At 47.3% G+C, this 22,439-nt stretch overlaps 1 protein-coding gene across 4 annotated transcripts in view; it reads left to right on the top strand.

The window, feature by feature from the left end:
* The first annotated feature begins 1,093 nt into the window (after positions 1-1,093).
* The window catches only part of LOC136828587 (U-scoloptoxin(05)-Er2a-like), a 43,210-nt gene continuing 21,864 nt past the window's right edge, over positions 1,094-22,439 (top strand). The window contains exons 1-2 of one of the 4 annotated variants that reach the window (XM_067086601.1): positions 1,094-1,163; positions 21,087-21,157. In XM_067086601.1, the coding sequence (XP_066942702.1) occupies positions 21,106-21,157 (52 nt within the window). In that variant the 5' untranslated portion in view covers positions 1,094-1,163; positions 21,087-21,105. Of the gene's footprint in view, positions 1,433-15,760; positions 20,273-21,086; positions 21,158-22,439 lie in introns of those variants that run through there. The other 3 variants (XM_067086599.1, XM_067086600.1, XM_067086602.1) reach the window with 3 other exon arrangements.

Below are 22,439 nucleotides of genomic sequence, written 5' to 3'. Positions count from 1 at the left end.
CTTAAGCTCATGAATACTAGGAGGTTTGAAAATGTGCTTTGGCAGAAAATGCTTGCTGTGTGCGTGTGATCCATCATTTGGCTCTGTACCCCTTCCGCAGTTTCTAACCCAAGTGAGGTAGAAGTCTTATTCTTTGTTCTTCTCAGGAAATCTTAAAGATAAAATTGACAAAAATCAATCCTGAATCTCACATGTCACATATTAATAACATGATTCCTACACTGATCTGCAGACATTTTTAAGGCATATTTGAACCTACGAGGCTACTCACAGATCTTCCAAGAGAAACTATTTATTTAATTATAGTATCCATGTACAGTAATTACAATCTGCATTAATTCATATTCATACAGTTGTGATTTAGGGGAGAGTACACTGTACATACTGTACAGATGCAGATAAAAGCATTTTAAACATTACATAGAAGCCTTTTGTACAGCCTCAAGTGCAATTACTGTTGCCAGGAGGTACGTATTAAATCTATGGAACGTCACAGTTACACTGACCTGTAATTCAACATACCTATTCACACTGTACTCCCAAGTTAGGCTAGCCTGTAAGAATAACTTAGACTCTCATAGCTAGCCAAGAATTGAGCTGTATATCATAGTCTGTGGAGGGACAGACGGAGAAAATCAGCATTCCTGAAGGTTACGCCAAATTAGGATACCTTTGCTAAGTTAAGGTTAGGATATGGAAGGCTACCCTTGGTTATTTGATGATCAACCCTGGTAGACTAGCTAGATGGTAAAGTTTACTTTTAAAGCTATAATGTAGTTTGAATTTAAAGTGTCCTTTAGGGTGAAATGATAACATGATAGATAACATCATAACACTATTAATACTTAAAACTGCAGCAGAAATAGGCTACGTCCATTAGTACTAGTAGTAGGGAAAACTGTGAGACTTAACCACGGTTATATGGACTGACAGTAACCCTACATACTACTACAGTAATTTGCTCGGCTATATGAATTTAATGTCAAATAGGATTTGGTAAAAAGTTTATGACAACATTCATTATTTTATTAGCTCCAAAATCACAATTTTTGAAAGTAAATTCTATCTTTCCTAACTAAACAAACCTAACTATAGCAGTAGTAGACAGTGAAAGTATGTCTTTGTAACGGCTCCCTCGGTCGTCTTCTTCCTCCTGTGTTTGGGTAAGGGTTTTTCGTCTCTGTAATGCACTACGCAGTAACATTTGATCGCCTTCTCACCCCCCGTGTTCCACCCCACCCATAACCCCGCATTCCCCAGGGGTCCCCAAAATTGTAGGACAGCAACAAGCGGGGGAGGAAATCTCCGTGTCCCGGAAGTGAGGTGTACCGCACCCAGAACCCTCCCTCTTTTCATCCGGTCCCCAAGTTTGTTGGATGAAGTTTTGTGGTTAATTACGGGTAAATTACAGTCGTGCGACCAAAAATTGAAGGTAAATCTTTAATTAGGAACCAAAATACTCTAAAGTTAATTACGAGGAAATTCCCGCCGCCGAGTTACTACATAGGCCTAAATCTACAGCTCGTTTTGTCAAAGGTTTCCTTAAAGGCTTAATTTTTTTTATCCAGTTAAATATCAGGTGAAAATTTTCCCCCGATGTGTGTCTGCCCCATCAATGACCCTAGGTTGGTTCAGGGTATAAAAAAAGAGGTCAAGGTAGGTGTATGCAAATATAGCCTACATCAAGGCACAAGGCAGGAGGTTAAGAGTCAGCAACAAAAATAAGGCGGTTTAGCCTAGATAGGAATTTAGTGGGAATTCATAAACCAGGTTTAACAGAATCTAATATAGCCTAGCCTAAGTTCAAAACTTTCCATTGGTAGCTTAAGTACAAATGCTTCCAATTTCCTAGCCTAACCCAAACTTCAAGTTAGTAATAGCACACGTGCCGATAGATATCAAAAGTCTAGACTGCTTGGTAAAATTATACTTTACACCCAGGTAAATTATACTTTACACCCAGACTGCCTCTCAGGCTACACACGATATTTTTCTTGCTTTTTTTGATGGTTTTTTGCATGTTTCACACAATTATTGTTTACAGAAATGCTTAGTTGTTCCAGCTCGATATACAAGCCGTCGGTCCTTTACATAAGGAATTACATTTAGCAGAGCCGGAAATGGCCGTTGAACTTTCGAACAAGGTGGAGGCAGGAGTACCGCCTGCCCGGATGTAAACATTCCAGTTTGCTTTCGTCCATCGTGCGCTGAAGACATGTTGGTAATTCTATATATTAGCTCTGTGCCTGTTTTTACCTTTTCAACTGGTTTTTTCTACACTGTTGTCGGCCAAATGGAATGTCCTTTCGTCGTGTTTAGTACTGGCCCGCCAGGGGTTGGGTACCCATCCGTTAACAAGTTATTATGCTTGCCGGACGGGATATGAACCGTTCGAAACAGATGTACCCGTGCTCTGTCTTGTGAAGATCGTGTATGGAAACCCCTTGTTGGATGGACTTTAGGGGTTGATTACAGATTAATTACACTCTAGCGCCAAAAATTAAAGGTAAATTCATAATTAGCAACCAAAAAACTGTAGAAAAGGTTAAGTTAGAAGGCAGTCGCCACTGCAGAGCTACTATATAGTTCTACCGACGTGTTTCTCGCTGTCTGCCCTGACTGCTGTTGAGCTGTTTTCCCAGTAGGATCTTTCTTGTTTTCATCACTTATCAATGTTGATAAATCCTGTAAGCCCTCCTTTTCTCAGTGTGTATGTCCTGGAGTGGGAGGGAAGAAGTGCAATAGCTTCCCTTCTCATATAGATATGGACCCACACGTCCTTTGCTCCACCTGGAGAGGACGTGTGTTCTCGTAACTCTCCTTGCTTGGAGTGTTGTTCCTGGTCTGTCGAGCAATGGGTGAAGTTTGAGGGGAGGAGACAGTACCGAAGGAAGCCTGCCAAGGCATCTTCTGAGGGTTGTGAGGATTATACACCCCCGACAACTCCCTTGGTCGCTAACCCATTGGGATCGTTTCTCCCTCCCGGCAACCTTCTCCTTCTTGCTGCCTCTCCTTCAAGTGAGGACTCCCCCTCCCATTCTTCACTCGCTTCGTCGGGTGTGGAAGGCAGTGGGAGAGCGGATGATCAGGCCATCCTCTCTGGGGCCTCTCCTCACTCCCAGGGGGAATTTTTTCCCACGGAGCGAGTAGAGGCTTCTTCTTTTGACCCGACTTTGCCTTCAGGTTTGGCAGTGGAGGCGTCTCTAGGTGGCCAGGTTTCTGACCTACATCTACTTGGCTGCATCTCGGTCTACCTGGCGTTCCATCGTTGGAGGGCCTGATCTCTTATCTGTCCAGCGCTCCTGTGACGACCCATGCAGCTGCCACTTCCACCACGTCAACCGTCACCAGGGCGTCTTTTGCCAAGCTGCCTGTGATGGTGGCCTCGCACCTGGGCACCCAGGTATCAGCTGCTCCTGCCGTGCCACTGTCTCCAAGCTTCCTGGCCCAATTATCTCTGCCTGGCCCCTCCAGTGTGGTCACATCATCGGTGCCTTATATCTCGGTACCTGCTCCTGCTGTCCCTGCTGTTGCCAACCCACGTTCATTTCCGACTCTGGTTCTGGCTTCTGGATTTCCTGACACAGCCCAGCCTGGCTCCTGCTCTTGCTCCACCCATGCACCGCCTTCTGGCTTCCCTGGCTCCACACTGCTCTGCCTGCCCCAGTAGCTGCTGGCCCAATCACCGACGTCCCTGCTACCCGGGTTGGCCCGCTTTGCTGGCTCCCCTGGCTGCTCCTGCATCTTCTGCTGTTCCCTCCTGGATGGGGGACCTGACCGCCATCCTGAAGAGGATGACGAAGAAGTCGAAGAGGAGGTCTAGGAAGGTGACATCGTCTTCATCTTCGTTGTCCTCGTTGTCTGCTGCCTCTTCTTCTTCTGAGGCCTGCCAGCTGGAGAAGAAGTCTTGCCCCGAGACTGCCTCCTTCCACAGGGAAGGCAGTGGGATCTCTCAGGGAACCAATTCATTGATCCCGGGTCAGTCTTGTTGGGAGCCGAGGCTGTGCAGACTACAGTTTGCACTCCCGCTGCTGTGTCGACGAAGTCTGCTTCTAAGGCCAGCTCTGTGTTGGACACTCGTTTGCGAGCTGCGCCAAGTACCCAGGTTTCTAAGGAGGCCCAGGTACCCCGGTCTGGTACTGGAGAGACCTCTCTCTGTACCGACTTGGGCACAGGACGGGAAAAAGAGTCTGGACAAGCATGTGTTCCAGCTCTTCTTGCTAGCATTTCCATGAGTGCCAAGCGAGGTTCCCAGGAAGGCGCGGCGGTCTCTCGAGTCCAGACACTTGGCAAGACAGAGAAGAGGTCTCCTGCTCAGTCTTCTCGAGAGGTTTTGGCCTTGAAGTCTAGAGGGCAGCGCAAGTTCTCGCCAGCCAGCCACGCGGTCGACTCCTCCCAGTCCCTAGCCACATTCGCGTGGCCAGCCTGGCTCAACTCGCGTGAACTGCTCCGTTCTCCTAGGGACAACGCTTCGCCGAGGCGAAAGCGCTCTCCTTGACCAGGGTTCTGTCATCACTGCAGGTTGGTGACCCCTCCCAGCCTGCTGCTCCTGCCAGCAAGACTGGCGAGCGTGCCCGATCCTCCTCACCTGTCCCCTCAACCTCCTGGGCTCCCCCTAGGAGGTTCAAGTCGGACAGGAGGAACTCCGTTGAGTCGTCTCCCCAGAGTTCGACCTCGGGGGCTTACGTTCCTGGCTCGGTTCTTGGATCGACCAGATCGTACGCCCGCGTGGTGCTGAAAGGATCACAGGGGTCTCCCAAGGTTCTCCCTCCTGCGGGGAGAGTAGATCAGGACCGCACCCTGGAAGGACTCGAGGGTCCTCAACTGCAGGACGCTGACACCCCCAAGATACAGAGGACTTTTGCAGAGGCATTGTTCTGACACTATATACAAACCATCGGTCCTTTACATCAGGAATTACTTGTGGCGAAGCTGGACATGGCCGTTAAAATTTTGAACAAGTAGGTTAGGCATCAATATCCTGGGACTCAAGGAAGCTTTCTTGGCTCTTCAAGAGTATCAGGATTGAGTGATGGGGCACTCCATAGTGTTGATGAGCAACAACACCACGGTGGCAGGAGAACTCACTTCAGTATAGCTTATCGTGCAAGACACTTCCTCAGCCTGTTGGGTCACCTGTTGTCATTGTAGAATTGGGCCCTCAGGGGCAGCTTTATCTCCGCGCCCTTTAGCTGGGGATGAAGGTGGATGGGTCTCCGGTGAGAGACCTGCGTTTCTCTCACCTTCCTCTGCCGGAGGAAGTGAGGGGAGAACTGGCTTGGTAGCTAGACGACAGGAACCTCTCTTTAGGGTGCCATTGGGCACACCCCCTCCCAAGTTGCTCTTGTTTTCAGATGCATCTTTTAGGGATAGAGTGCACACCTGGAAGAATGATTGTTGCAGGTGTGTGAACCAGAAAAACAAATACCTCCACATCAGTTTTCTGAAACTCAAGGCAGTTTTTTTTAGCCCAGGGAGAGTTTTGGAACCGAGTAGTGGGGCACTCTGTGGTGCTGATGAGCGACAATAATATGGTAGTGGCATACATTAACAAGTAGGGGCCTGGTGTCCTTCCAGCTACACAGGTTGACAGTGCAGGTACACGTGTGAGCAGTAGTACACTCTACGGAGCTGTCAGCCATGTATGTTCTGGGGTCTTGTTATGGGGTGGCAGACAAGCTCAGTTGACAGAGCCTGGTGATTAGGATGGAGTCCCAGTGCCAAGATGTTAAAGAGTTATGAGGAGTCCCAGCCATGATCTCACTGTAACTGGTATGACAGAAGTTACCAGCGTACAGCTCATTTCTGCTGAACTGTGGGTTGCAATGGAGGACGTTTTTCCAGCACCCAGGGGACATTTTAGAGGCCTATGCCTTCCTCTATATTTTTATCTGTTTTGTTAGGTGATCTACAGCCTCTAATCACCCTGAATTTTGGTTTGACTCTAGGGGCCCCTAGTGGCCACACACTGAGTGGTTCCCAGACCTGCTAGTTCTGTTTTAAGAGAGAGATTCCTCCATGGCAAAGCCTTCTAAACCAGCCAAATGTGAAAGGTATTACCAGTCAGTGGAGGTGATGGCATTCATTCCTGGAGACTATCCAGCATCTCCAGCGAGCGGGAGGGTTGTTTCTCAGTGCACAACAAGACGATGTCTGGATACTTGCAGAGTATTCAGCTGCGGTGTACCAAGGGAAATGAACTGTCTTCTGTAGTTGGTTTAGTCAGTGGGGTATCCCTCCATTCAGAGCTTCTATTCAGCAAGCAGCGGAGTTTCTCTCCCTTCTTCACCGTGAGGAGCTTCTCATTGTTTCGGCCATTAAGGGCAATAGAGCTACTCTTGGCCAAGTCCTCCGGTTGATGGAAATACAATTGAACAGTTGGGGCCCACCTCAGCCACCCCTCAGTCTGGCACCTGGGTCAGAAGGCAAAGTGCAGTGTAGAATAATGAGTGGGCAGAGCTTCCCCTTACCATTGGTAGTTAAGAACCTTGTCTGCAAGTTGAACAGCCATTCCATCTCGCGTTCGCAAGCTGAATCCTATGCAAAGACCTTCAGGTTTGTATGTTAAGAAGAATACACATGGCTTTAAAAATTTGATATTGCAGTACACTCCCTGAACACCTGAACTAGCCCTTAATCCCACTAGCCCGAACAACTCTCAGCTACCCATCCCACTATAGTGGGAATTTTAACAGCCAGCGTTACCAACGCTGCAGGTAAAATCTTGTCACTTGAGCTACCATAACGGGCAGTTGGCAACGCTGACACAGGTGTGCGCCGACACGCCCCATTTTCGTCATTTGCTTTTTGTTCGCGCTACTGGAAGGTTGTTTCCTTCTGCAGTGCGAGGTTTTAACCCTATTGCCCGACTTCTCTTTGTATTTTGGACTTGTGGTGAAGACCTGGATTGGATTTAATGGTTTTTTCTCCTGGATTTTCTGGATATCTTCGATGTGGAACGTCTTTTGGATTTGGACTCGCTGGTTCCTGGTCTCGATTGTGCGTCACGGACTTTTCACTTTCTACTAGCGTGCCATCGGCTTCGACGTCGGCCTCGACTGCCTATGATGGTGGACTCTGGCGCTCATTGCTTCTTCTTCCTGCAAAGATGGATGAGTACCTTGAGACACAATAGACATTCCGTCAGGTATGTAGGAAGGTTAATTGTGATGTCAGACTCATTGCAATGAGTGTTCCCATTGGAAGGCACAAGAGAGGGATGATTACATTCGTCATCGCAAGTCTTTGGCTCGTAACGGCGGCAGACGTCGGTCAGATTCTCGTTGCCACAATGTCTCAGACTTCTGCTACAGATCAGTTGATGGATTTAGCGAGTTCAATGGTAGTCAAACAGATAGAGGATAGGATTGCAATTAGTAAGGAAAATTCAGTAGCTAGTCTTCAACATTTCTCAGATAGGGATAATAGTAGTTTGTTTCGACACAATATACAAACCCTCGGTCCTTTACATTAGGGGATTACTTTCAGGCGTAGGCTGGAAACGGCCGTTAAACTCTTGAGCAAGGTGGTTAGGCAGTACTGTAACTACCTCCAGGTAGGCGGGGATACCCGCCTGCCCGGATGTAAACATTCCAGTTTGCTTTCGGCCATCATGCGTTGCTGACGTGTTTTCGTTCTCTCTGCCTGACTGTCGTTAAGCTCTTATTATCCCGGTGGGATCTTTCTGTATTTTTTTTATATATACTTGTGTTTGATATTTGTTAATACAAACCCACGATTTGTGATAACCTTGCGTAAGCCGTCGTTCCCTGCCTGTGTCTTGGGTTTGACGGCCAAGGGCATAACTGGAGTAGCGTAACCAAGTGGTAATGCTTCTCCCCAGCGGCCCTTTACGTAAATACTGAAGGCGCCCCTGTACTTTCAGAGATATAGTTTGGGATGCAATATCTTCACTCCTCCACATCCATCGGGACGTAAGAGTTAGTTCTCTTCTTGGGCTTCCGCCCTCTGTGTGTAAGGGCCATCACTAATTTCTTCCTACTTATGCTGAGTGTTACTTGCTGCCTGCGCTTAGAGATTTGCGGGCCGAGTGGGAGGTCACGGCCGTCGTCGATAAGTTCCGCTTCCACGGCGCCCTTGGTGGCCTCCCCTCTGCCCTTTTTTCTCTTCCTGTAGGTTCTTCCTTCTCCCCTTAGTAGATCTCTCTCCTTCGCCCTCTTCGCTACCGGGCGGGGTTGGGGGGAGCGATCGAGCGACCTCGTCTAGAGTAGCTCCTCCCGCTGCGTAGGGCTGTTCCCCTTGTAGCGGGAGGAGCCTCCCTCTACTAATCATCTTTGTTTTTCTTTCAGGTTGACAGTGAGCATCGCAGACACAGCAGTAGTTGGCTGGATATATCAAGAATATCTTGCAAGCAGTCCCGACATTCATTCAGTGTTGCTTAGGGATCGACCACAATACCTGATTAGATGACATATTTCCATGTCGGGATCGCTCTGACTCTGTTCCCGCCGATGTAGATCGATCGCTGTCATTGCTGGTTTTCATGTATGCTGTTGCAATGCTTCCTGCGTATCTGTGGTCCATCTGCTCCTGCTGTTCCCTGTGTTATGCTCTTGTCAACTCGATGACAGTCTCTGGGCTGGTCTCCTGCCGCAGCCGCCCTGATCGCTCCTGTCGCTGCTGGTGACTTTCAAATAGCATTCTGTCCGTTGCAGTAACTCCTGCCTTCCGAACCGCTAACGTAGCTCCTGCATCGGATGTCCTGATCTTGCCCGCTTCTTCTCCTAGTGATCATGCCCGGGGCCGCTTCCGTTGGGTTCCTGCCAGCTGCCCTGGAGGTTACGATGTCTGCCATCCTGTAGAAGATGTTGGCGTGAAAGGGAAGGAAGTCGCCTTGTGGAAGTGACGTTCCTGGCCGTTGCATAGTTCCTGCTCTCCGAACCTTTGCCATAGCTCCTGCATCGGCTGTCCTGATCATTCCTGCCGCTTCTGGCAGTCGTGCCCGGGGCCGCTTTCGTGCGTTCCTGCCAGCTGTCCCAGAGGTTACGATGTCCGCCATCCTGTAGAAGATGTCGGCGTGAAGATGTAGTAAGTCGTCCTCTTGAGGTGATGTTCCTGGCCGTTGCAGTAGCTCCTGCATCGGCTGTCCTGATCATGCTTCTCCTGGTGGTGGTGTCCTGGCTGCGTCCGTTGTGTTCCTGCCGAACTACGCTGGAGATTACGATGTTTCGTGTCCACCATCCTGTAGAAGACATCGGGGTGGAGGTGAAGGAAGCCGTCCTGTGGCAGTAGCCGCCGTCTTCTTCATCTTATCTTCGATTTCGTCTTCTGCTGCGTCTTCCCTTCCTCTCCCGAGGTCCAAGGGGGTCCCGAGAATCGGACAGACCTCCATCGGCCGAAGGAAAGGAATGCTGCTTCTTCCCCTTGATGCCCTTGGACGTCTAGGGACTGCCTCCTTCCGAGGAGGCAGTGGGTCTCTCGTTGGCTCCTCCCGACCTTCGGGTTAGGAAACCGATTCGCATAGCCATGGGTTTTGTGTTTTGAAAGCCGCGGGCGCGCAGACCTCAGTTTGCGATCCTGTCCCCGAGTCTTAGAGGTTCCGCCTCAAAGATGGGGGGGTTTTGGGCGTTTCGTTCGCGAGCAGCCGAGTGCTCGAGATTCTATGGAATATCGAGTATCCCAATCTGGTCTGGAGAGATTTTCCTGGGCCCAGTTCGGGAGCAGTGCAAGAGAAAGGGCCGAGGCACCCAGGTGTCTTGGTTCCTCTTCCTGCCAGCACCGCAAGCGCTCCCGAGTGTTTGCCAGTGCTCGGTCGGGTTCCCAGCCTGGTGTCTCGATCCTCTCGGTTCGAACACCAGAAGAAGCAGGGAAGAGATTCACTTTGGGAGTCCTGCGGGACTTGTAAGGGACTGACTCTCTTCCGGGAGACAAGTTTCTCTCGTTGACCGATTCGCATTCTCCTGTGGGATCTTGCGTTTCAGGGGCCGCAAGAGCGCGGCCTCCCGAGGCCACGCCCTCGTTGCCAGTCTTGGAAGTCTGCATCTAAGACTGGTTCTGTGCTTGGCTCTTTCGATCTATTAGGAAACAAAGCAGCCACTCCCGATTTTCGGAAGTCTCGTGGGTAGCTTGAATTCTATGAATCACGAGCGCTGTCCTTACGAGAGGCACAGGACGAGAGAAAGTGCCGAGACACCCAGGTGTCTGGTTGCTGGGACACCCAAGTGTCGGTGTGCCGTGACGCCAGGTGTCTCGATACTGCCTGCCAGCTGCTTCGGTTGCTCGGCCGGGCTTCGTTCTTGTGTCTCGAACTTTAGGGTTCGAGCATGCAAGATAGCAGACACAGAATTCCCCTTTGAACCTTCTTCTCGAGGGGCCTCGGCCTCGAAGGAGTTTAGAGTTCGGGAAACTAGCAATTGTTCACAGCAGACAAGTCCGGCCTGCCCAGTTATGATTGTGTTCGCGCAATTGGCTCGGCTCGGCCCCAGGTTGCACTTACGAGACTGGCTTGGCTCGACTCGGCTTGCTAGACTGGCTCGGCTCAGCTCGACTCGACTCGGCTTGCCAGACTGGCTCAGCTCGGCTCGGCTCACCCCGCCTGCCTCCCAGTCCGCCACATACCGACCAGCTGGATGGCATTCGCGTGATTGGCTCGGCTCGGCTCGGCCCTACTCGGTTTTTTCCGATTCGGGTTCTCGGCTATGTTCGGGTGCTCTTCTTTCCCCGTGTGGCAGTAATCTCCTTCGGTTGATTATCGCTCACGGTCCGCCTCTCCTGCTTATCATACTGGCAGGACAGGTAGGGATACTCTTTTCTCCTCACATGTTCTCTTCTCCTCTCGGTTGTTCTGAGAGGCGCGAGACGGCCAGAGAGAGCTCCGACGAAATTTTCTTTAAGAGTTTGGCTGCCTGGCGTGCTTTGGGTATCGGTCCCCTGATTCTCTCGTATTATAACCAGGTAGCCGAGGAGGGTTTCATGGGATCTGTCAAGGTCTCCCTCCAAGGGGAGAGGTACAGGAGTTTCAGGCATCGGAAACAGCGAGGGTCTTCCTCTTCAAGTTACGATCGTCCCCGTGTTCTTGGGGAACTTCGTGCCGATTCGTCGGCACGAGGATCCCCAGGACAGGACCGCGGCTCCCCCAATGAATAACCTTCATCACTTGCAACCCTTGCAGTTTCCTGGCTTCCGAGAGTGTTCTCGACCTGATGAATTCTTTTCTTTGAAGGAGTTAATTCGGGTCGAGACACCAAGCTTCCACCCCTGCCTTGACAGAATATGAATTCTTCTTGCCTCGGAGGGTCTTGCCGACTGCAGTTTTTTGGGCAATTCTGGTGCTAAGAAGAAGGACTTTGTCCCAATTCGGATCTCGGTTTCAGTAAGTCCCGAGTTGGCTCGACCCTTGGGAACGAACCTTTACTTGGTTCTGCCTTTCTCTTTCAGAGATTTGCCAGATACCCCAGTAATCAAAGGTTCCCACCAGGGCACTGACTTGTCCTTTGGACAATGGCCAAGAACTTTGGGTCTTAGTCATCTCAACTCGACCTTGAGTTCAAGCCAGCCCCCCTCAACTCCTTAGCTAAGAAGTCCTAGGCTTCAGAAGAAGATTGCAACTGCTGATGCCTGGACGAAATGATACTTATCGAGTCTCTGGAACTGGCAGCGACATTGCCGAGACCTGGGAATGGATCCCTTCAGGAGAAGTATCTATTTCCCTTAGGTCTCGGCTATTCTTTCCATCGAACTTTCATCCCACCACCTCTCCTGTGCTCCCGATTTGGGAAATGCCAGCCCGCTAATTGCCTCGGTACCCTGTCATCTTGCAGAAGCTTCCCCATGGTGGAAAATGGAAGTCTGCTTCCTTTTCCCCGTTCTTTCCTCTTCAATGTATGAGGAAAGAGTTAGGCTAATGCTTGATTGAAGGAACCTTTGAATATGCTTGCATATTCCCCTCACATCTTGTGTCTACTTACGGATTCACAGATTGAGGAATAGGTGCACACTAGTAAGACCTTGTCTTGAATTTGTGTGACTGAGACGATTAGTACCTTCTCGTCACCGTCCTGGGCTCAGGGCAGCCTTTTGGCCGTCCGAGAATTCAGGATGGGTTTTGCAGCTCTCACTGGTTTCGTTGAACAACAAAACCACAGTAGTGGCATTTGTCGACAAACAGGAGGCAATCGTTTTTTCCCCGTTTCATCTCGACGTTTGAAGGTACTCGAGTGTTGTTCTATTGCACACTCGACAGCTCAATTAACCAGATGCATTCCTGGTGGGGATGTATTGGTAGGCAAGCCTGGCCTCGGGTTTGAGTGATCGGGACGGAACATGCTGCTCACTCTTTCTTCACGGAGATTCATGCAGAGACTGCTGGACTGGGAAATCCCTACCGTCCTTCTGTTGCCTCCCTGCACACAAGTCGGTAGTGTTTTCTCGCTCCTTCATATCAGACCAGGGGCCGCTCTGTTGAGGCATGCTGTCTTTTGGTGAAAACTCGATATTGGCGTTTTTTCCCTCCGTATTTGTCCGTTTCGCTAGGGGTTCACAAACATTGCTCACCCCGAGTTACAGACAAATACTTGAAGACTTCGCCTTCATCCGACCTGATTGCCGAGGCATCGAGAAGAATTCGCTTGACCCATCCTCCTGTGCAGCTACACAAGAAGCGGTTCTTGAGGCAGTACATCCCTGTGTGTTCAGGACTGGGAGACTTTCCAGCTTTCCTTGCAAGCACAGGCTTTCTGCCGAGCGGCAACGGATATAGCTGGATATCCCTTGAAGTCCTCTGCAACACTGTCCCAGGGACTGGATCCGTCTTCGCTGGTGGTGTCGTTGTCAGAACTTCTTCTCGGGTCAGAGTCGCTCGTCAAGCCTGGACTTCGTCTTCTCCGCCGAGGGCTGCTTCTCTCCCTTTCATTTGTGAAGAACGTAGGCCCTTGCGACCTAGTTTTCTATCTGAAGTAGCCTTCGTCTCCTCAGTCGAGAGTTACCTACGGACGAGAAGCTTCTTCAGTCATGCTCTCCCAGGGAACTGTTTCCTGGGTGGCATGCGACTCGTTTAGGGTTCCTGTCCGTGCTCTGCACTCGCCCTACGAGAGTCTTCGGATAGAGATATGCCCTCTTAGGTCCATCTTTCATTTTACCCTGGCCTTGGCGTAGAAGATGGAAGAACAGGGATGGGGATCATACCTCGACTCCTTCTCGGATGTCGTAGGTGGACTCCGAATCCATTGGCATCGACTGTCGGGTTCGATTCCTTTTTGTTCCCCTTCTCCTTGGACTTTGTGTTGATGATCCAGATCATTCGTTACTTTGTCCTATTGGGAGCTGTTGTACTTTCCGAATGGTTCGACATTCCTAACCTGGATGTCGTCAACATTTTCACTAGTACTGTCTCTCCCAAGGAAGAAGTGTCTAAGGACACATCTTCCTCCTGACTTCGTGAAGCGATCAAAGGAGGTACTTGGCAGCTGACGACGACGATACCGGTACCTTTCACCCGAGAGCTCACGAAGTCGATGGCTTGGTCCATCCCTCGCATTCCGGAAGAATATGTCGGTACCACAGGTGCTGAAGGCGGGTGTGTGGTCCCAACAGACTACTTTCACCTCCTACCTCCGGGATGTTGCACACAAGTCCTTGGACACTTTTTCCTTGAGTCCTGTGGTGGTTGCTCAGCAAGTTGTGTAGCTTATCCAGCTCCCCTAACGGGACAGGTTGCATCTCACCTATGTTGTACGGTTGTGATTGGGAGATTGAATGTTGAGTGACTGGCCTCTCTTCTTTCTCCCCATCCTGGCTCTCTTCCCATGGGCAGGGAGCGGACATGCCGTTACAAGCTGGACCTTTGGTTCTCGAGGCAGATAAGCACATAACGGGAGCTCCTGTTCTGTTTCCGTTTAGGTTAATAGAAGCAACCCCACTCCTTCCTCTTGCAAGGGGAGGAAGGAGACCATGACTATGAGACAAACCCAATGCTTGTATTTGCCTTATTGTCATCCGACATCAAATTCTTCCTGGCCTACTTTGCATGAACTGACATTTCCTCTTTCATGCAAAGGGACCCAGAAGTCTGACAACTGATCCTGCATTTCTTACAACCCGATCTTTAGTCAGAGGCAGTTTTCCCTTCTTGCAACATCCATTTCGCTCTCGCGACCAGGAAGGGAAGACAAGGTGGTGAACTCCCGTCAGTTCAGAGAGACTTTATCAGATTCCTCCCTCCAGTCAGTGAGTCTCCTAATGTAAAGGACCGAGGGTTTGTATATTGTGTCGGAACAAATAACAATTTTTAAAGTACTGTACAGTACAAATTCATTATTTTTCCTGACTATACAAAAACGCTGCAGGTCCTTTTACAACGGTTTTATGCCCACCTCATGCCACCCCTCAATCTGTACCTGGGCCAAAGGCAAACTGAGTGTTTACATCCGGGCAGGCGGGTATCCCCGCGGACTACCTGGAGGTAGTTACTGCCTAACCACCTTGCTCAAGAGTTTAACGATAGACCGTTTCCAGCCTATTGCGATGCCAGCCTATGCCTGAAAGTAATCCCCTAATGTAAAGGACCTCGGGTTTGTATAGTTAGGAAAAATACAATTTACTTTTAAAAATTGTTATATTAGGATGTCTAATTCTTCTTCCTTTTCAGCTCCCCTGCCTGTTCCAGAACCAGCCCTAACGGGTGCTGAGGGTAATGCCAGAACCGCAAGCCTCCGAGTGGGTAGGGTCTGCCGGCCCCCTCGGCGCGGAGCAGGCAGTGAAGGATCCCCCCCCCAACCCCCTTGTAATATTGATAAATGTAATGTTGATAATGTTAGGATCAAGATCTAGGTGTGATAAAAGAGGATAGGTTTGGTAGTGAGGAGTAGGTTTTAACGGTGCAGTGTCGTTCTCCTGAATGGGTTCTGGTTTCGGGTTCGAGTGGTTTTTGTTGTGCTCTGACAAGAGTTTCTCCATCTCTTCTTTCGACCTGGCTCAGTCTCAAGTCAATGTTTCAGTTCCGTGGGGCAGAATCCTTCTGCTTTCGCTTCTAACTCACTTCCTATACTGTTTTCTAAATCTCCTACTGTAGTTTCCCCCTTCCCTCTATTTTCTACTCCTCCATTTAGTATGGCGGATTATGGTGTGTCCTTTCGGCTTCTAAAGTAATTTGCGGGACCTGCAATTGGCTGTGGCGGGTTATGAGATGGATGGCGGGGTTTTTCGACGGGAATAGACCTTTGGCGAGAGGATATATTTTTTTTTTTCTCGAATGTTTTCTCTAACATTAGAGAGTATGTGACACATTAGTGTCCAGAATTCATGTCGGATATGTTTTCAGGATTATTTAGGGAGGCCAGATTCGGTGTACTTTCTTTCCTTTTTGTTCTAAGTTTTCTTCTTCGTTATCTGTCGCTTCATCTCCTGCTCCCACATTCTCTGTTACCCCCCTTTTCAGTCTCCTCTTTGGCCCTTTCTTCTTCTGCTCCGGTATTTCCTGCAGCTTCCGCATCTTCCGTTTTCCCTCTTCCTTCGGTTTTGGTTTTCCTCCTCTCGGGTAACTTTTTTTTTTTATGCGTCTGCTATTCCTATGCCTCCCGCCTTTTCCTTCCTTAGTACAGTCTTTTCCGGTAGGAGGAGCTTCCGGACAGGCGAAAACCCTGTTTTCGGCAGATTTTGGCCGCAGGGGTCTCTTGTTCCATCCCTTCGGGTATGTGCAACCCCTTGCTTCCGCTTCATGCGGCTGTCCCGATAGCATCAGGTATTTCACTGCAGGGTCTTCCCGTCGATTCCAGTTCGGGTTTGTGCTCCGCGGTTTTGGCAGAGCGTGCAGTACTTTCTTCGAGCGGTCCGCGGCTTTCATTGCCTGCATTTTCTGTGGCGGTAACTCAGGCTAGCTTCTACCTCTTTCATTCTCTCTCCTTCATCTTCTTCTGCCCCTCTACAGCGGTTGCGTTTGCGCATCCTCCCCCAAGATTTAACAATGTTGGTTTGGCTACTCTCACTCGTCTTCCCCTTGGTAATAATGGGGAATCGTCTCCGGGTTTTTTTTTTATCGGTTTAGCCTTCTCTTCCCGGCGGATCCAACAATACGGATTCAGCTCCTGGTACCCGATTAGGTGCGGGTGTGCAGCATTCTGGTTAGGCTGGTCCGATTGCGGACTCTTCATCGACTCCGGGGTTTCGTCCAGTGCCTCCTCCTTTGTCGGTCTTAAACCGTTCGGACATTGCGGAACAGGATTCTTATCCGTAGGTGCAGGAGATTCTGGCGGACTTAGAATGTCCTCTTGCCAGCAGTACGATTACGGACACAGGCTTGAGTATGTTACTTCATCGTTCCCTCAAGCAAGAGCTCCGGACCTCCCGATTTTTAGGTTTTTATGACACTAAACCAGCTCCTGCCTCTTTTTCGTGTTGGCTGGTTTGGTTCGATCGGGTTAGCCAGGCTTTGGAGGAGGCGGATGTTCGCTTAGCATCGGTAGTTGCTTCTAATAGACAGCACTCTTCTCTTCTCTCTCCGAGTAGGACGATTTACGCAGTTCGAGGTAATCCTTCGGCAGGTGTCAGGTTGCCCCTCAACGAATCGGTTGAGGCATTCCTGTTTAAGTCTCCAGCGTCGTTTCAGCTCGTAGGGACTTCTCTTAGGGAAGCAGGTGCTTGGGGGTATGTGTTGCGCAGTCAGACTGAGGCTCTTGTGCATTCTTTCTGGATGCGGTTCAAGTTATTATAATGCGGGTTCTAAAGAGTGACGGCTGTGTCCCTTCGGATCCGTGGCTGTTGGCAGCCTAATTATTTATCTCGAGGGGTTTGGCTCACCAGGCGAAAGCTTTGGCTTCGTCTTCGACGTTTGGAGCAAGAAAAGTCGAAATTTCTATCTTGGTCATCTTCCCCCTCAGTATCCAGACGTTCATAAGAGGGATTGCTTAGAACACCATTAGCCTTAGCTAATTCTTGTTCAAGGATGATGACGTAGCCAGTATGACAAACATGGTTTCTTCTAACTCATGTCTCCGGTGTCGGCAATTATGCATCGTCGAGGATACAGTGTTGTTGAACGTTTAACTGTGTGTTGAAGCGAGGGAATCTGTGGAATTCTTAACGATATAGTGTGTTGAAGTATCTAGACGATACAGAGTGTTGAAGTATCTAGACGATCGTTTAACTGGCCTCCTCTCCAGAGGAGCTAGTAAGAGCGAGGGAATTCTGGGAATTCTTAACATATTCAGGTAAGCGGACCCCTCTTCCTGACGTTCTCTCTCTTCCTCTGAGGGTTTTCACAACCCTCAGAAGAGAGTCCAATCGGTCCTTCACAGATAGAAGGGTTCCGTCCATTTTGGGAACGGCCATTACCAGCTTGGAGAAGCTTCTTAGGGAGAATCTCTCTCTCTCTCTCTCTCTCTCTCTCTCTCTCTCTCTCTCTCTCTCTCTCTCTCTCTCTCTCTCTCTCTCTCTCTCTCTCTTTTAATTCCAGGGTCTCGTGTCCGAATGCGCTCTCTCTTCAGGTATGTCTCAGGAATCGCTGGGACTTCCACAACGAGAACGCTGTTATAGTCAGGAGCGATTCTTGCCTGTTGGATCGTATGTGGTAGTCAGAAATGCATCTGGCAGGGGAAAGGTCTATCGACTCCCCTCTTCCTGACGTTCATCTGTACACAGATGCCTCAGATCAAGGTTGGGAATCAACCTTGGAGGAATCCAGGCCTCGAACGAGTAGTCAATAAATCTTCGGGAAAATCAATGCTGTAAAGGAAGCCCTCAGTTGTTCTCGTCTTAGTGCGCGAAATATACAGAGTAGTGGCTATGTTTAGCGTTTTTGACAGCGTAATTGCCATGTCGTATCTGAAGAACTCGGAGGGGGAACAGGCTCACAGAACTCAATGCTATACTATAGCACATAGTCCTGAGAGGGTAAAAACATATCAGTAAGAACGTCATTTTTTAAAGTGTATCTTCTTCCCCAATTTATACCAAAACAATTGTTAGAGTCTCAAATGCAGTTGGGCAGATTCGCTAGGTCGCTCTTGTTCAGGTATTAGGGGAGTGTGGACTTTGACTCTGGAAGAATATGTTGGGTTCTCCGGAAGTGACCAGCAACTGTCGACTTCTTCACGACATGATTAAACCATCGTCTTCCGGATTATTTCTCTAATGGTATCCCTATTTCAATAGTCACCAAGGTGACGTTACAAGTTGGAATCACATGCAAGTGTACGCCTTTCCGCCATCCGGTCTCATTAATCAAGTAATAGGGAAATTACGGGAGTGTCAAGATGACCTGGACTCTAATAGCTCGCCTTAACACGCTTGGTTTCCGGAACTCCTAGAGCTCCCTATGGAAGTTCCGTTGTCCCTACCAATGCAAAACTACTACTTCTCAGACGACCGCATTCTTTCTGTTATTTTCCAAACCCTTGCGTGCTGGACCTAGTTGCAAGGCAACTGTAGAGAGAGCCGCTGAACAGTCCGGACCCCCTAAAACTCTGCCTAAATAGTTTTCTTTTAGATTAAGTCAACCCGTAAGCCTTACCAGGTTCAGCTAGAAATGGTATAGAAGTTAGTGTTGTAAGGAAGGTCATTCCATCTCTTGACCTTCCATTGCCAAAATAGCGGATTTTCCTTTATTCCTCTGGAAAATCAAGTCTTTCATATTCGGCCATTGCTGACTACCGCTCAATGATTAGCAGTATATTTAGTTTCCACATTCCTGAAGTTTCAAGTAGTAAGATAATCGTTGATTAAGTTCTTGTAAGATTGAACGTCCTGTTTTTGCCGACTGGGGTGCCCTTGCTGGGACTTACTGGGAGTATTTCAATATTTATCTTGCTTTCCCCTGCCTTTGAACCTATTGAAACTGTAACGTTAAGACACTGAGAATTTGCCTTTTTCTTACGGCTTTAGCTTCAGCTAAAGGGTTGGGTGAGCTTTAGGCAGTTTCGAGGTTGGGTTCCTGTGCGAGAATGATACATATTTGTCTGTCTTCCGGAATTTGCGGCGACGACAGAGTCGGAGGTTAAAACTCTGCCTCGTTCATTTGTTCTTTATCTGCAAGTGTTCATTACTGGTGATCCAGCGGGGATACCTTTATGCCCGGGGGGAGCATTAAAGTCTGTTTATCAAGGGTTGTGAAACTCCTTCCGCTTCCGCACACACTTGTCTCCTCGAATCCTTCCCGTCCACTGTCAGAGGATGTGATTAGTTACTTCGGAGGGCTTCTCAGGGTTGTTTTTCGTTGTCTTCAGCTCTGTATTTTCCCGACCGCACAGCATTCGGAGTATGTCCAATTCATCTTCCTTTTCCCAGGAATTATTTACTGCCGTCTATTCTGGAGGCAGCTACTTGGAAGTCCGTCTCAGTGTTTACTCATTTCACTTAGTGATGTTCGATTCGCCTCACAGCGTTTAGCGGCGAAGTCTATTATGTAGGGTGCGTTCATTTAGCTGAGGGGATATTAACGCGGAGGTTCGGAGGGTTATTCTCTTAAGGGGGGGTTTACACGGTCAAACGGTTCGTCGAACGTGGTTCGCAGACCTGTGTTTGAAGTGATGTTTGAACATGTGAATCGGGTATTTGGTTGTCGAACACATTGTCGAATGGTTTGAAGAAGTCTGTTCGAGCCTGACTTTGTTGGCGGGGCTTCATTGTCCACAAACCGTTTGAATGTGAGAACGCGTGTCGAACATCAAACTTCAGTTTATAGTTGTAGTAGTAACAACAGTAGCAACACCAATGACTCTGAGATCATGAGATGTCGCACTATTTTGCACGTGTAGCAGCGAAGTCTATTATCTAAGGTGCGTTCATTTAGCTGAGGTGGTATTCGCTTAGTGCGGAGGGTTATTCTCTTAGGCCACATTAGCGGCGAAGTCTATTTTCTAGGAGCGTTTATTTAGCTGATGCGGTAGTCACATAGTGAAGAGATTCTTAGGTTAACCAGATAGAGGAATTCCTTTTAGTCTTTAGAATTCTTAGGCAACAGTGATAATATAATCACACGAACTTAGGTTTAGTATGTATTAAGTATCTTAGTCTTTGATAGTTTCCGTACGAGAGTCCAAGGGGGTACTCTAGTAGGCTAGGCTATTCGTCGGCACTGAGATACTTCTTCGCTCGTCGATCGTCGGACCTTATCCGGAGGATCAGCGGCTCGGCACACTGCCGTATTTCCCTCCATACATGAGAGGCTATGAATAGCCACATGGGAGGTCACCGTACTCCTCCATACATGAGAGGTTCTGAAGAACCACATGGGAGGTCGACGGACTGAGACAGTACGGACCTGACGGGCGATCAAAGTACTTTCCATCGTGTCTCATCACCAAAAGCAACGATTGATAAGGTGAGTGTTAACTAGATAGGTATCCTAGCAGAGAGTACTGACCTGATTCGATCAAAGTACTCTCCAACAGGTCTCTTCACTGAAACCATTGATTTATATGGTGAGTGTTTGGCTAAATGGATATCTTATGCAGAGTAGATTGGTGAGCTACCATCTCTGCGGTTGTCAAAGGGGCATGCAATAGAATTGATCCCTCCTCCTCTAAATGTTGTTAATCGGGCTAATTCAGGTGTTCAGGGAGTGTATTGCAATATGAAGTTTTCATAATAAAACTAATATTGTAATACTTACCTGAACACCTGAATGATTCCCACCCTCCTTCCCCACATCAATTTGACCTTGAATAAAGCAATTGATGAAAATGGGGCGTGTCGGTGCACACCTGTGTCAGCGTTGCCAACCGCTTGTTATGGTAGCTCAAGTGACAAGATTTTACCTGCAGCGTTGGTAACGCTGGCTGTTAAAATTCCCACTATAGTGGGATGGGTAGTTGAGAGTTGTTCAGGCTAGTGGGATTAAGGGCTAATTCAGGTGTTCAGGTAAGTATTACAATATTAGTTTCATTATGAAAATTTCATGTTTTTTCTAATCTTATACCTATTGTGTGTTGCTATGATGAATTCCTACAGAATTATGGTTTAACTTCTTCTACTTAGTATTTAGTTTATTTTATGTTATACTATTATGGAAATTATGCTGAAAGACTGAATTTCAGTCAGTAAACTGCAGTGGAACCTCAGGCGTTTTAAGATTTTATAGCTGAAAACATTATGACTACCAATTATTTCTGACAAGTTTTTTGTTTACTTTTCAGAGCTGGGTGCAGTTGAAAAATGCAGTCTTTTGTTGTAATTTCCGTTATTTTGTGTGCTGCCCTGGCCATTGGTAAGTTTTTCACTCTCTTGCCTTGAATAAGACTTGGTTCAAAACTGTAAGGCCCTTGTAAGATCTCAGGGCAAGGAAGTAATGATAGAGTATTTCCTCCGTCAGTAAAACCAAGCAAAAATTATATGCATTATATGTATATATATATATATATAATACTGTATGTGTGTGTGTGTTACTGAATCATGAAAATACGGATTGTGATGAATATATATAAATAAAGACAAAATCCATGAAGGAAAGGGAAACAATGGAGCACTGCAAGGCCTTTTAACTTCTTGTCCTTTACTTAGCAGACTGAAGAAATATAAAAATAAGTTAGCAAAGAAAGCTCGTATAAATGATAGATGGGGATTACAAAGGAAAAAATACAAAGCTGGAATCCAACACAATTGAAGAATTAGTAGAAATGCTAAAACAGGATTAAATATTTAAGAGGTTTTACAAAGGATTAGGCTCAACAGCTCAGAAGCACAGACAAGACAGTTAAAATATTATATAAGGATGGTGACTGACCACCAAAAAATATAATAAAAGTACAGCTCAGTCATTCTCCATTTGGCAAACAATAACAATTTTTGCAAGGTAAACATTTAAAAAAAAATATTAAACATATGAATACATAGAAAATATAAGGTAACTAATTTGTATGTTAAGTCAGTGATTTTATCTTTTAGGTCATTCTTAAACATTTGACTAATACAGGGGTCCAGATAATACATGCCAGTGCTAAGGTTAAAATTACAACTGGAAGTAAGCTGTATAATAGCAGATTCTAAAAGATTTCAAGAAGAGAAATCTTTCGATCTGACAATCATTGAACTTTCAGTCCAATTTACCCTGTGAGAGTTTTCACTTAAATGAATTTTATATATATATATATATATATATATATATATATATATATATATATATATATATATATATATATATATATATATATATATATATATATATATATATAATTATACACATACATACAGGTGCTCTTTAGTGGGGACACCACTCGCTCACCAGCATCCTTTGAGTTGTTGTTAGTGTTTCTTTGTTAATTTACATTGCTTTCATCTCTAAAAATTGTGCTAAAGCTTCTGCTGTCCTGCAGTTTATATTAACAAACAGCTGTTTGCCGATGTTAGTTACCATAACTAATACATGTTTACTAGGAGAGAATATATATATATATATATATATATATATATATATATATATATATATATATATATATATATATATATATATATAGATATATATATATATATATATATATATATATATATAT

Source organism: Macrobrachium rosenbergii, chromosome 43 (assembly GCF_040412425.1).
Source record: "Macrobrachium rosenbergii isolate ZJJX-2024 chromosome 43, ASM4041242v1, whole genome shotgun sequence".
NCBI classification, from domain to species: domain Eukaryota; kingdom Metazoa; phylum Arthropoda; class Malacostraca; order Decapoda; family Palaemonidae; genus Macrobrachium; species Macrobrachium rosenbergii.
The sequence above is the reverse complement of the archived record's forward strand: the minus strand, read 5'-3'. Positions and strand labels throughout refer to the sequence as shown.